The sequence below is a fragment of the Capra hircus genome, chromosome 22 (genome assembly GCF_001704415.2).
Source record: "Capra hircus breed San Clemente chromosome 22, ASM170441v1, whole genome shotgun sequence".
NCBI classification, from domain to species: domain Eukaryota; kingdom Metazoa; phylum Chordata; class Mammalia; order Artiodactyla; family Bovidae; genus Capra; species Capra hircus.
This window is the reverse complement of record NC_030829.1, coordinates 804,702-819,923: the sequence shown is the minus strand read 5'-3', so window position 1 is coordinate 819,923 and position 15,222 is coordinate 804,702. Positions and strand designations below refer to the sequence as shown.

At 42.9% G+C, this 15,222-nt stretch overlaps 1 protein-coding gene across 1 annotated transcript in view; it reads left to right on the top strand.

Annotated features, from left to right (window-relative positions):
- Window positions 1-15,222, top strand: part of EGFR (epidermal growth factor receptor) — a 212,706-nt gene that overhangs the window by 162,201 nt on the left and 35,283 nt on the right. Inside the window, exons 14-19 of the mRNA XM_018067044.1 lie at window positions 491-581; window positions 1,989-2,146; window positions 10,930-10,968; window positions 12,966-13,107; window positions 13,901-14,023; window positions 14,650-14,748. Coding sequence (XP_017922533.1) covers window positions 491-581; window positions 1,989-2,146; window positions 10,930-10,968; window positions 12,966-13,107; window positions 13,901-14,023; window positions 14,650-14,748 — 652 coding nt within the window. The remainder of the gene's footprint in view (window positions 1-490; window positions 582-1,988; window positions 2,147-10,929; window positions 10,969-12,965; window positions 13,108-13,900; window positions 14,024-14,649; window positions 14,749-15,222) is intronic.

The following is a 15,222-nucleotide window of genomic DNA, read 5'->3' as shown; positions in this document are numbered from 1 at the left end:
ATTTCATACCTGTGTTCCATTCTTACTGTTTTTAGTAATAACCATTAAGGAAACTTTATTAGCTCTCTTTCCCTTTCCCAGGTATTGGGCTAGTTACCATTTCTTTGCAGCTTAACTTAAATATCCATGAACCTGATATAGGAGGGGGTGCCTTTTAAGGCCTATTATCTTCTTTTCTCCCATGTGTTGGCTTATCTAATACTCAGAGACTGTGCCTGTAGAAAAAATGTAGAGAAGCCGTTTTGATTATAAATGAAGCTGATGCTTTGTTCTAGGAGAAGATAACTGAAGATTCAGCTGATAGAATCACTTTATTATATTGAAGTATAGTCCTAGTTTCCCAGACGTTTGACTTTTACATAAAATTGTTTTGTCTTTCTAAGAGAGCTGATTGGTGTCACCTGAACCTTCAGACAGGTGAACCCGGACAGCATTTGGAAGCAGGGTCTGTAGGGATGCGCTGACCAGTTTCCTGTCTTCCTCCTGTCAGAGAGCCCAGGGAGTTCGTGGAGAATTCCGAGTGTGTGCAGTGCCATCCAGAATGCCTGCCCCAGGCCATGAATGTGACCTGCACTGGACGCGTAAGGAGCATGTTTGATGTTACCCCCACGCATCAGCTGCAGACCCACGAGGATGACCCACCACCATCACCCTCTGGCTGCTAGACCGCCATCCAGCCCACTCCCCACACTTGAGCCCGTCCCGTCCCGTCTCACAGCCATCAGGGGTTGTGACTGAGGGGAGGTCGGCATGTGGCCTGCCTGGCTCGAGGATTCATCTTCTCTGTCCAACCCTCAGATGCACACGGTGATGCCTGGTCTCAGACCACAGATCAGGGCACTATGAACAGGGCACACTGACCACCAGCCTTCACTGTTCCTGACATCTGCCACCATTGCTTTATCATCTTAATCAAATGTTACCACATTCTTATTTAACATTAGTTTATAGTTATTTGAAGGAGGTTTTTTAAATCACAGAGAAAAATTTTCAAAATTCAGCTTCATTTCTACATGTTCAGTAATATTTTAGTGAGTGCAAGTGAGAATGAAGATCCCTCTCACACCAATGTGTTCATGTTGTTAATTCTCAGTATTACTTATATGAGGTGCTCTATTTGGATTTGAGCTTCAACAGTCATATCTAAATCTACTGACAGAAAATGTTTGTCAGAAGTTCCCTGAATCAGACAGATGATGATAAGTTTTGAGGTACAAACTGCCAAAATAGCTGGTTACAAAGTAAACCACTGGTTTTTAGGTTAGTGTTGGGTTAACTTTTCATCCGTGAAATAAAATAATTGGTGATATTGATCAACTTAGTCATCTAATTGTTCTCGCTCTGCGAACACTCAGTCTTTGAGACATAAGGGTGCGTGGCCAACAGGCAGACCCTCCCTAGCCACCTTACTTCAGCCCTTGTGAAGTGTGTGGATGCAACCCAAGCAGCCCTAATGTATTGACAAGTTTAAGAAACAGAAGCAAATCTATCACAGCACAGTTAGTTATGCAGCCACTGTGTTTACACTTGCTACCTTCTCAACACTGGGGAAACGCTGGTGTGGGTTTGCTTAGCTTTGCCTTGGCAAGCACAGCTTCCCACAGAAGCCCCTCAGCTTCAAGCATGATTCACAAGGAAGCCCATCTGAACGATAAGGATTTGAATACACATGTAGACCAATCAGTGTTTGAACAGGGAAAAATGCCCACAAGGTATGAAGTAAAATCCAGTAAAACACACAGTTCAGTTTCTTTTATGTTTTCATATACAATACACATTTAAAGTCAGGAGGGCTTTATTCTCACCTTTTAACAGTGGTCACATCAGGCAAGACACAGTCAGAGAAGAAATCGTCCACTTGAAGAATTTCTACATTGTTTGATTTTTTTTTTTTTTTGGTGATATATATTTTAAGTAAAAAGTTGCTTCATTCTGAAAGACACATACATAAATACTTGATTGTGAAATGGTTTTCTGCCTCGGTGCAGGGACCAGGCAGCTGTGTGAAGTGTGCCCACTACATCGATGGCCCTCACTGCGTCAAGGCCTGCCCTGCTGGAGTCGCGGGAGAGAACGGCACCCTGGTCTGGAAGTTTGCAGATGCCAGTCACGTGTGTCACCTGTGCCACCCCAACTGCACCTACGGGTGAGTCAGGGAGCTCTGGGTCTGCGAGAGGAAGTGCAGACTCATAAACTGAAAACATTTTCCAAACTGTCCAGGCAGGAAAGTACAGAGGTTTGTGTTAGAGTCGGTTCCTCCGGGTGTTCTGGCCCTACGGCCACGGCAACAGCAGACAAACACTCGCGGGAGGTAACAGTGCTCACCAGGAGGCCTCTCAGCGTCTCCAGGCGTGTATCATGCCAGGGCTCTGTTCTGCTGTGCCAACAAGTCCAAACAAGAGTAAGGGACAGGTGGGATGAAGACGGAGGTCCTACCCTATCCTCAAAGGTTTCTACACATCTTTCCAGATGACTGGGATTCCTATGGGAATCCTTATTGTTTTACAATTAATGGAAGATAACATTGCCTAGAATGTTCCTTGAAGAAACTTTTTCTTTTACCTAGTTGATTGCTAAATTGTTAATAGGTAGGTTAAAACTATTCTGACTACAATTAGCTGAAGCACTCTGAACATTTGTATCTTGTTTACTAAAATAATAAATTTGGCAATGAAACTAGACTACTTCTAGAAATCAGAAGGAAAAGTTGAGTTCTCATATATATTTCATATTCCCTTCTATCTCTCAGTCCTCAACCTTATTTAGAATCATTACTCTTCTCCAGAGCCATCTCTTACTAGCTCTGTGGCCTTCTGAAAGTGTATTAATCTGTCTGTGCCTCGCTTTTCTCATCTGTAAATTAGGCTAATACTACTGCGTTGCTCACAGGATTTCTGTGATATTGATTAATACACATAATGTACTTAAATGGTGCCTGGAACACATGTGTGCTCAATCAAGAATTGTACAAAAGGAGGCGTGGGGCTGCTGGTGGTGGTTATGGTGTTCATAAGGAGTGGTGGTGCCAGTGTTGGTGGTTGTGATGGTGGTAATTGTGATTGTGATAAGGATTAGTGTTCTGAAGGGATGCAGAACCTTCCAATTAGACTTCCAAAAGTCAAGAGTCTTGAAAATTTTCCAAATATGTCCTAATATTTTAACTGTATTTGTATGTACAAAAATGGTCATAATGACCCAGATAACCACGATGGTGTAATCACTCACCTAGAGCCAGACATCCTGGAGTGTGAAGTCAAGTGGGCCTTAAGAAGCATCACTAGGAACAAAACTAGTGGAGGTGATGGAATTTCAGCTAAGCAATTTCAGATCCGAAAAGATGATGCTGTTAAAGTGCGAGGTTCAATATGCCAGCAAATCTGGAAAACTCAGCAGTGGCCACAGGACTGGAAAAAGTCAGTTTTCCAGTTGTTTTCCCAAAGAGAAACAATGCCCAAGAATGTTCAAACCACTGCACAATTGCACACATTTCACATGTTAGCAAGGTAATGCTCAAAATCTTTCAAGCAAGGCTTCAAAAGTATGTGAACCAAGAACTCCCAGATGTACAAGCTAAAAAGCAAAGGAACCAGAGATCAAATTGCCAACATCGACTGGATCATAGAAAAAGCAAGAGAATTCCAGAAAAACATCTACTTCTGCTTCATTGACTACACTAAAGCCTTTGACTATGTGCATCGCAGCAAACTGGAAAATTCTGAAAGAGATGGGAACACCAGACCACCTTACCCAATTTCTGAGAAACCTGTATGCAGGTCAAGAAGCAACAATTAGAATTGGACATGGAACAATGAACTGGCTCAAAATTGGAAAAGGAGTATATCAAGGTTATATATTGTCACTCTGCTTATTTAACTTGCATGCAGACTACATCATGTGAAATGCCAGGCTGGATGAAGCTCACACTGGAATCAAGATTGCCAGGAGAAATGTCAATAACTTTACATTTGCAGATAACATGACCCTAATGGCAGAAAGGGAAAAGGAACTAAAGAGCCTCTTGATGAAAGTGAAACAGGAGAGTGAAAAAGTTGGCTTAAAACTCAACATTCAGAAAATGAAGATCATGGCATCTGGCCCCATCATTTCATGGCAAATAGATAGGGAAAAAATGGAAAGAGTAACAAATTTTATTTTCTTGGGCTCCAAAATCACTGTAGACGGTGATGGCAGCCCTGAAATTAAAAGATGCTTGCTCCTTGGAATAAAAGCTATGACCAACCTAGACAGTGTATGAAAAAGCAGAGATCACTTTGCTGAAAGGTCTATATAGTCAAAGCTATTGTTTTTCCAGTAGTCATGTACAGATGTGAGAATTGAACCATAAAGAAGGGTGAGTGCTGAAGAACTGATGCTTTTGAATGGTGGTGTTGGAGAAGACTCTTGAAAGTCCCTTGAATAGCAAGGAGATCAAACCAGTCAATCCTAAGGGAAATTAATCCTGAACATTTATTGAAAGGACTGCTGCTGAAGCTGAACCTCCTATACTTTGGCCACCAGTTGCAAAGAGCCAACCCATTGGAAAAGACCCTGATGCTGGGGAAGATTGAGGGCAGGAGGAGAAGGGGGTGACAGAGGATGAGATGGTTGGATGGCATTCCTAACTCAAGAGATAGTGAAGGACAGAGAAGCCTGGTATGCTGCAGTCGATAGAGTTACAAAGAGTCAGAGGCAACTAAGCGACTGAACAACAGCAAATATGAAGGAGTCTGGGCCTGGAGACAAGCGATTTGGAAATGACTTGCACCCTAGTCAGTTTCCATCATTTAACCTTCTTCAGTTTCAGCTGTTACAGGGGCAAATGGAAGGGCACCATCTCTCCATGACCCTGTGGTCCAGGAGTTTCAGTCCTGGGTGACTGAAGAGTTATCCTAGGAACAAGTAGGAAGTCTAGGCATCTCCTGTGTGGTTTACATAGATTGTCTTCCCCTTCTAATGTTAGTCTAGCCTACTGGTGTGTTCCAAGTGACCTGGAGTACGTTACCAAGCTTAGCATCCAAAATCCCCACTAAAACCAGTAAGTTAATTTGACTAGGGCTAACATTTTTATAATATTTTGTATTTCCAGTCAGGAAATGATAATTTCTTCATAAATTCAGATATTCCTTTTTATATTTCAGTTAAGTTTTCCAGTTTTGTTCTTTCACGTTCTATTTGTATTACATTTGCTACTGTGAAATGGTCCTTACTTAGAGTATATCTTCTAATTTATGATTCCTAATATATAAGATAGCCTTTGATTGTTTTGGTGGAGGTGTATAGTCATCTCATATTGATGGTCTTTATTGAACTTCCTTTGAAATTAATGTTTTAGTTCATGTTCTTGAAGTTTCTGGGAAAACAATCATATTGTCTCCAGTAATGGTATCTTCATCTCTTTTCCAAAAGTTTCAAATCATATTACAAAGGCCAGAATTTCTAGAATAATGTCAGATACAATAGTAGTGGATATCCGAGTTTTATATCTGATGATTGTGGGAATGGCTATAATAAATCACCATTAAGAACATTATTTGCTGTTACTGTGAGTTACTATCTTGTTCAAGAAACAGTTATCTACAGTTATTCCTACTTTTGAACTATTTTTGTTAATCCAGAATGAATTTTGAATTTTACCAGACCCCTCCTTGGCAGCAATTTTAAGATTTTTCATATTTTTCCCTTTGGGTATATCAACATGCTGTTATATTGAGTAATTTGCAAACTCTACAAAGCATGATATAAATGATAGTTTGCTAGCTTCTCACTCAATCTATATTTTTCATATTTCTCCATAATAAGGAATTTTGGAACAGATTCTCTTAAATATAATTATATTACCCACTAAAATATATTTTTCCTATTTTTTTCTGTCTTTTGGAAATACCTATATTTGTGCATGTGTCTGTGAAGATGTATCACTGATAGAAAAGCATGTAGTTTTATGCAATCTTGTTATTACTATCTGCATCTTCATCCAAAAACATTACTTGACTAAAAAAATGGGTTTAATTTTTTAAATATGGAGAAATATTGATAGGATAAGGGGAAATAAGAAACCATGTCTTTTATTGTGTATCTATGATGAATACAGCATCATCAAACAGATAGTCTGATTGATGTCTCAGAGCAAGCTCACTACTTTTCCATTTGTATTGTTAAAGCAACACTTAGGCTGTGGAGTCACAGAGCCCAGGTATGGGAGCATACCTGCTTCAAGAAGCCATCGTCTTCCCACAGGGCAGGTCTGGTTAACCCAGGGAATGGGTCAGGAAACTTACAGCCCATCCACTGTTGAATGGACCCATATTTTATAATGTATCAGAGAAAGGTTTCTTTGAAATTTTATGCCAGAAAACTAAATAATATAACATTCTGCCAATTTTAATTACATGTAACAAAAAATAATAAATGGGAGACAGAGCAAGCAGTAATTTTTCTGACTAAATTAAATGATAGCATGATGCAGCCTCTCTTGCCTGATATTCGACAATCATTTCTATAGACTTATGCAGGGCACCATCAGCTTTCTCATGGACCTCTTAATCCTCTGATACTCAGATCATCCCCTCTTACCACACCTGCCCTGTCACTGCCCTCGTCCATCATCTCTTCAAATGTAAACTGGCTGAGCTCTGACTGTGAGTATCTCTTCTCAATAACTTCTTGCTAGAAAGCCAGTAGGTTTCCCAGCAGCACTTTCAGAAGCTGCATGAAACCTGCTTCTTGTCCAAAGTTTGCAGTTCCAGTTTGTACCACTTTGCATAGAGTTCCCATTTTGTTACTTTCTGGAGACTGACAGGCATAATGGGAAAATATAAAAACACTAGTGAGGAGGGATATATTGAGTAGGGTTTAACTTTACCAGTGGTCATCCATTCAGTTCAGTTCAGTCGCTCAGTCGTGTCCAACTCTTTGCAACCCCATGGACTGCAGCATACCAGGCTTCCCTGTCCATCACCAACTCCTGACACTTTCTCAAACTCATGTCCATTGAGTCGGTGATGCCATTGAACCATCTCATCCTCTGTCATTCCCTTCTCCTCCTGCCTTCAATCTTTCCCAGCATCAGGGCCTTATCAAATGAGTCAGTTCTTCACATCAGATTGCCAAAGTAGTAGAGTCTCAGCTTCAGCATCAGTCCTTCAAATGAATATCCAGGACTGATTTCCTTTAGGCTGGACTGGTTTGATCTCCTTGCAGTCCAAGGGACTCTCAAGAGTCTTCTCCAACATCACAGTTCAGAAGCATCAATTCTTTGGCGCTCAGCTTTCTTCATAGTCCAACTCTCACATCCATACATGACCACTGGAAAAACCATAGCCTTGACTAGATGGACCTTTGTTGGCAAGGTAATATCTCTGCTTTTTAATATGCTATCTAGGTTGGTCACAGCTTTTCTTCCAAGGAGCAACTGTCTTTTAATTTCATGGCTGAAGTCACCATTGCAGTGATTTTAGAGCCCAGAAAATAAAGTCTTTCCCTGTTTCCATTGTTTCCCCGTCAATCTGCCATGACGATGCAACTGGGTGCCATGATCTTCGTTTTCTGATTGTTGAGCTTTAAGCCAACTTCTTCTCTCTCATCTTTTACTTTCATCAAGAGGCTCTTTAGTTCTTCTTCACATTCTGCCATAGGGTGGTGTCATCTGTGTATCTGAGGTTTTTGATATTTCTCCTAGAAATCTTGATTCCAGCTTGTGCTACATCCAACCTGGCATTCAGCATGATGTACTCTGCATATAAGTTAAATAAGCAGGGTGACAATATACAGCCTTGACGTACTCCTTTCCCTATTTGGAACCAGTCTGTCAATCTGTTGTTCTATGTCCAGTTCTAACTATTATTTCTTAACCTGCATACAGATCTCTCAGGAGTCAGGTAAGGTGGTCTGGTATTCCCATCTGTTTAAGAATTTTCCAGTTTGTTGATCTGTGACTGATCCACACAGTCAAAGGCTTTGGCATATTCAATAAAGCTGAAGTCGATGTTTTTTCTAGAACTCTCTTGCTCTTTTGATGATCCAGTGGATGTTGGCAATTTGATCTCCTGTTCCTCTGCCTTTTCTAAATCCAGCTTGAACATCTGGAATTTCACAGTTCACCTAATGTTGAAGCCTGGCGTGGAGAATTTTGAGCATTACTTTGCTAGTGGATGAGACAAGTGCAATTGTGCAATACTTAGAACATCCTTTGCCATTGGCTTTCTTTGGGATTGGAATGAAAACTGTCCTTTTCCAGTCCTGTGGCCACTGTGAGTTTTCCAGATTTCCTGGCATATTGAGTGCAGCACTTTCACAGCCTCATCTTTTAGGATTTGAAATAGCTCAGCTGGAATTCCATCACTTCCACTAGCTTTGTTCGTAATGATCCTTCCTAAGGCCCACTTGACTTTGCATTCCAGGATGTCTAGGTGAGTTATCACACCATCAAAGTTATCTGGGTCATGAAGAACTTTTTTGTATAGTTCTGTGTATTCTTGCCACCTCTTTGTAATATTTCCTCCTTCTGTTAGGTCCATACCATTTCTGTCCTTTATTGTGCCCATCTTTGCATGAAATGTTCCCTTGGTATCTCTAATTTTCTTGAAGAGATCTCTAGTTTTTCCCTCTATTGTTTTCCTCTACCTCTTTGCATCGATCGCTGAGGAAGGCTTTTATCTCTCCCTGCTCTTCTTTGGAACTCTGCATTCACATGGGTATATCTTTACTCCTTTGCTTTTCACTTCTCTTCTTTTCTAACTATTCTCTAAGGCCTCCTCAGGTAACCAGTTTGCCTTGTTGCATTTCTTTTTCTTGGGGATGGTCTTGATCACTGCCTCCTGTGCAATGTCACGAACCTCTATCCTTAAGTCTTCAGGCACTCTTGTCTATCAGATCTAATCCCTTAAATCTATTTGTCACTTCTACTGTATAATTGTTAGCAATTTGATTTAGGTCATACCTGAATGGTCTAGTGGTTTTCCCTACTTTCTTCAATTTAAGTCTGAATTTAGCAATCAGGAGTTCATGATCTGAGCCGCAGTCAGCTCCCAGTCTTGTTTCTGCTGACTGTATAGAGCTTCTCCATCTTTGGCTGCAAAGAATATAATCAGTGTGATTTTGGTATTGACATTCTGGTGATATCCATGTATAAAGTCTAGTCTCATGTGTTCCTGGGAGAGTGCTTGCTATGACCAGTGCACTCTCTTGCAAAACTGTGTTAGCCTTTTCCCTGCTTCAGTTTTTACTCCAAGACCAAACCAGCCTGTTACTCCAGGTATCTCTTGACTTCCTATGTTTGCATTCCAGTCCCCTATAATGAAGAGGACATCTTTTTAGGGTGTTAGTTCTGGAAGGTCTTATAGGTCTTCATAGAGCCATTCAGCTTCAGCTTCTTCAGCATTACTTGGGCATAGACTTGGATTACCGTGATATTGAATGGTTTGCCTTGGAAACGAACAGAGACTATTCTGCCATTTTTGAGATTGCATCCAAGTACTGCATTTTGGACTCTTTTCAACAAAAGAGTTGAGGAGGACTGGGAGGGTTACTCCATTTCTTCTAAGGGATTCTTTCCCACAGTAGTAGATATAAAGGTCATCTGAGTTAAATTCACCCATTCCAGTCCATTTTAGTTCACTAATTCCTAAAATGTTGATGTTCACTCTGGGCATCTGCTGTTTGACCACTTCCAATTTACCTTGAGTTATGGACCTAACATTCCAGGTTCCTATGCAATATTGCTCTTTACAGCTTCGGACTTTACTTCCATCATCAGTCACAACCACAACTGGGTGTTTTTGTTTTGTTTTGCTTTGGCTCCATCTCTTCTTTCTTTCTGGTGTTATTTCTCCACTCTTCTCCAGTAGCATAATGGGCACCTACTGACGTGGGGTGTTCATCCTTCAGTGTCATATCTTTTTTGCCTTTTCATACTGTTCATCCATTAGCAGATATTTTTTTGTCTTTGACGATTATGGTTTTCCTAGGAGATAACAGATTATGAGAAAAGGAGAAGCCTGTGTCTGGTGTAGGGAGGAAATTCCGTAAGCTTTTAGGGCCAAGACTACATTGTCTGACTCCATGGAAAAGTGGTCTTAGACCCTCAAGACCAAGAGGAGTACAGTGCAGAGATGAGAGCCCTTGAATGACATAGAAAATGACTAGACCCATACAGCAGTGTACATCAAACAAGCACAAATCCTCTTCACATAACCTGAACGGGGCTTCTTCATCTTTCCTCCAGCCAAGAATGTTAGTCTTCTCCATCAAACTGGAATATTCAATCTTGCTATTGAATATTCAGTCTTGCATTGACAAATATTGCTGTACTTCAAAACCAACTTATTCTGCCTTTTTGTCCGTCATCCTGTAATCAGAATAGCAGATGGTAGTAACCCCCAGAACAGGAACCCAGGTGCTGAGGGGACACGTTAAGACAAATGCTATCTATGCTTCGTGTATGACATCTTAGTTGTGTGGAAGTGGGTGAAGCCAGTTTCTGACTTTCTGGGTCTGACATCATCCCCATTTCCCTGCCCTGAGATGCACATTGTTACTTGTTTGTCCCCACCTTAATCAGTGTGGTCCAGGAAATGGTTCTGATCTCAGCTCCCTCCACCTCCTGCCCACATGGATGTTCTAGAGGCAGCTATAAGGCATCTGAACCTCTGTTAAAAGTAAGACATGAAAACATTTCAATAACAAAGACCAGAAGCTGCCTACTCTGTTCAATCCCTATCACAAGCTGGACCCTCAAAACTACTTGCTTAGTGAATGAACAAATGAATAAATGCATGATAAAAAAATGATTAAGCAATATTGAGACACATTGCGAGTCTAATGATTTAAAAGTAATTTGACACATGTCACCTTATGATTTAATAAAAACTCCCCAAGAAAAAATGATAAATAAAATGATTGAAATGTGTCTTTACCTTTCAATCCCTACAGCTGTATAGGGCCAGGTCTCGAAGGCTGTGCAGCAAGTGGGTAAGTGTGATGCTTTGTGTGTGATGAGCTGACCAGAAACAGCCAACAGTTCTGTGGGCAAGGGTAGTGCTCCCTCACTCTTCCAACTCCCCTCTGCCCTGGCAGGTTCTCACTTCTCCCCAGGCCAAACTGGGCATTCCTAGCAGAACCCACCCTGCCTGCATTCCTGGCTGTGTCCCGGGGATGGGAGAGCGCCACAGGGCATCAGTGCTAGGTCTCTCCCACATATAGAGCCAGCCTCACCACCTGGTGCTCCTCTTTCTGTACAACCCGTCATTGCTCCATGGCTCACAGTATTATTGGATGCTTCTTCTCTTCCAGCTTCTCTTCTCTTTCCTCGCTAACCCAGTTGACCCTCAACTTGTGTTTGACTGACCTTTCTGTTTGATGACAGAGCTCTAACTGTGGGGATTTCTCCCCTTACTTCCTTTTCTAAACACATGACTTCCTTCAGTATTTCAGTTGTAATCTGTTTGCCATCATTGCCTGAAATGCTACACAGAGAAAAGCAGAATTGAGACTTTCTATTCAGTCTCATCAGGAAAGAATGATATTATCAATTAATAATATCTGTCATGGAATCAGAATTATACACAAGACACCCACCAGATACCCCCAAACATTAGCCAAATATCCAGGCACCTCTGCCATCTCTACTAATGTTGACAAAACTCGTCCCCTCAACAACTTTCCTCAGCATCAGTCAGCTCAGTCTCTTGCCCAAGAATTAGCCAAGATAACCGATCCCTTTTACTATCAAGTGAAACATTCAAGACAAATAAGGAAGTTTCTCAAAGACAAAGGTTGCCTTTTATGCCCCTCTTCACTTGAGCCATGAGGACACCAGCAAGCTTCATCCTCTCTTCATGCTGCAGTCAGCATCTGAGCAGTGAGGTTTTCCATCGTATCCCCACCCCGAAACCAGTCAATGACCTTTGTTATGTTCATTCTTTCCATTTGTTCTCTTTTCACCCACCCTCACTATCCGTGGAACAGATACTCGGTACAGATTATTCCTTTACCTTTCAATGTCCCCTTCAAAATAGTAAAAACCCATTAATTCAAACTACATTAACTAGAATAGTATAACTCAAGACATGACTTTTGTATGTGCTAAGAAGAATGTGTTCTAAGTACTATTTACATAAAGTACATTTGACACTTAGGAGAAATCTGTAAGAATGCTGGCACATTTTTTGTGTGTAAATTGTGCTACTAATTATTCTTTGATATTCATTAACTGCCTGAAAATACGAAGTTTGTATATATAGATTTTTTTAAATTTATTTATTGCCAGAAGCTCAGATGGCACAGGTGCTTGAAAAACAATAGCTTTATAAAGATTCTAAATTCAGAATCTACTCATTCAGACAGCTCTTTCCCCAGTGAGTTTTGGGTTTTTGCTCTCCCCTGCTGGGGAAAGGGGGTGGGGGAGGGGGAACTGGAGCATGACCTCACTTATCTATGACAGCTCCACTCTGTGTGGAAATCCTGTCCCCGCCTCACCCCTCCGCACATTCATACAGCACTTCACACGGTTCTCACCCCATGTCATAAGTCCAGGATCCCTCAAGCAGTCTCCACAGTTTTGAAAGGGTCCCTCCGTCCAGCCTGGCCAGCAGACATCACATGAGGAGGGTGTGCTTCTAACGAGTAGAGACACCCAGGGAAGACACACAAATTCGTGCAGAAAGCATGACTGACTCCGAGCTATTTTTCGAGTTATGTTCCCTTAATCAACAGACGACAACATACTCTTCATAGCGAGAAGTCCAAATGATACGCAGTTTAAAAATCCAAAAAGGTGGGGTGAGGAGGCTATTATACTGAAGAAAGTTGAAAACCTGCCCTGGGAATATTAATCTGCCTTCCTTGACAAGCTGTGCACTCTTGCACTGAGACAGTTCTAAATGATGTCATGTCATCCACACACATGGGAAATACAGGAAATGCCAACATGACCAACCAACCCCCCTTGTGTGTCCGCCTTGTTCCAGGCCCAAGATCCCGTCCATTGCCACGGGCATCGTGGGCGGCCTGCTGCTGGTGTTGGTGCTCGCCCTGAGCGTCGGCCTCTTCATGCGCAGGCGCCACATCGTGCGCAAGCGCACACTGCGCCGGCTGCTGCAAGAGCGTGAGGTGAGCTGGGCAACCACCAGGCGGTGACTTACAGATAAGATTGCATGACTGCTTTACTAATAAAAAAGCCAGGAGAATCTCTGAATGTCCAGTTATAAGCCAGGCCGTATACACTTTGGTACTTGTATTTAGTGACATGCAGCTGTTTCCAGGGTAAGTCCTGCTGCTGGTTACCTAGCTGTGGTGCCCACCGCCCAGCTGGTTCTGCTCTGTGGTCGGCGAGGGGGAAGCTGGCGCACAGAGGCCCGTGAGTTGCTGTAAGCACAGGAGGTGTCACTTTGTAAAATGCCACAGTTCCCACCAGTGACTACTCTTTTTTGAGCCATGACTGTGACTAGTATTGTCTGTGACACCATGATTTCAGGAAAAGGGCTTCAGGTGGTATCTGTGTCCATATGTGTGTCAAAGCCAGAGCCCCCAGGAGGAGGGACCCATGGCAACTTCAGCAGCATGGCTGTGCAGGGCTCAGATGGGCTACCAAAACGACCACCACACAAGCTTGCCCTCCCCCCAAGCTTTCCTAGCCTGATCACAGAAACAGAAATTGCACTTATTGCCCAGGAGCTGTTCTGTTCAAGGTCACCTGCTTTGGAGGATGTGGGAGATGTCAGTACCCGTTCTTTCAGTGTCTGTCACCAAGTTCCCTAGAACAGGTATCCCCGTCTGGGGAGTGAGTGGGGCAAGTTCTCTGGGCCAGAGCATGAGCGCGCCTCCTGCCACATGGTGTCAGGAGCTGCCACCCCATCCCTGGGCCAGACAGGCAGGCATCAGCTCTTCCCCTTGTCTCTCACAGCTCGTGGAGCCTCTGACGCCCAGCGGAGAAGCTCCTAACCAAGCTCTCTTGAGGATCTTAAAGGAGACGGAATTCAAAAAAGTCAAGGTGTTGGGCTCAGGAGCATTTGGCACCGTGTACAAGGTGAGCCTGACGCTCCTAGTCTTGGATCTTGGGGTCCCCCATCCTCTGCTGTGGTCCTTATCACAGTGGGGTGCTCTTTGTGTCAGTGAGGGTTTAGGAAATTCCAGTATTTTTCTTAGGTTGTCTCGACAAAATCTTTTATAATCAGAGTGACAAGGAAGTGGTCCACTTGGGCACAGATGATTTCATGGAGGACACGGTGAGTTTTTAGAGGATGGGTGGCACAAGTCAGTCTGAAAGAGTGTGGCCTGTCCCCAAAGGGCAGCATCCGCATGAAGCCCAGCTCAAAACAGCTTCCTCTTCATTTATTTTTTCTACGCCCTCTTTGCTTAATCTGATCTCAGTTAGGCCTAGACCCGGTATCTCAGAATTCTGTACAAAATGACTCACACTGACTCTGTAACTTACACGAGCTGAAGGGTTTTATCTAACTACTCTGCTTCCTGGGACACAGCAGCTAAAGAGCTGCTGAGCGGTCATGACTCCCAGCCTGGGTGGCCTTGGGTGCAGAGCTGTGCTTCCTCACCCTTTGGGGTATGGCCACCAATGACACCCAGCCAGGCCAGGAGCCACATCTTACATGTGTGACCACTGCCAGCCAATGACTTCTCCTCTCTTTGTTATAGGGACTCTGGATCCCAGAAGGCGAGAAGGTTAAAATTCCTGTAGCTATCAAGGAATTAAGAGAAGCCACATCTCCCAAAGCCAACAAGGAGATTCTTGATGTGAGTTTCTGCTTTGTTCTCTAGCTGTCTGCAGGCCTGGACATCAGAAGCTACCTTTTCTCGTGGTCAGCAGCACATTTCCGTGTTCTGGACTTGTCATCACCACGTTCTAAATGGTCACTTTTCACTTTTGCTGTATTTTTTCCTTCGGGCTACGCAGTTGGTATAATTCTCTCTCATAGAGATGACTCACTCTTCTGTTCTCTTAACGCCCCAAAAGGATGGGAACCTGTGGTCCCTGGGCATCCACCAGGGGCTGGTGGCTTCCCCTTGCCATCTCAGTGATGCCTCTGGCTGACCTGTGGTACTGTAGGTATTGTGTTCAGCATGCCTTGGGAAAGAAACGCATGAGGCAGCCTGCTCAGGGTCACGAAGCTGGGTAGGTTTCCAGCACCTGGTTACTTCTGATTCTGAAATGTGTGTTCATTTTCTTCCACCAAATATCTCACTTTGAAATGGCTTTTTAAAGCTACC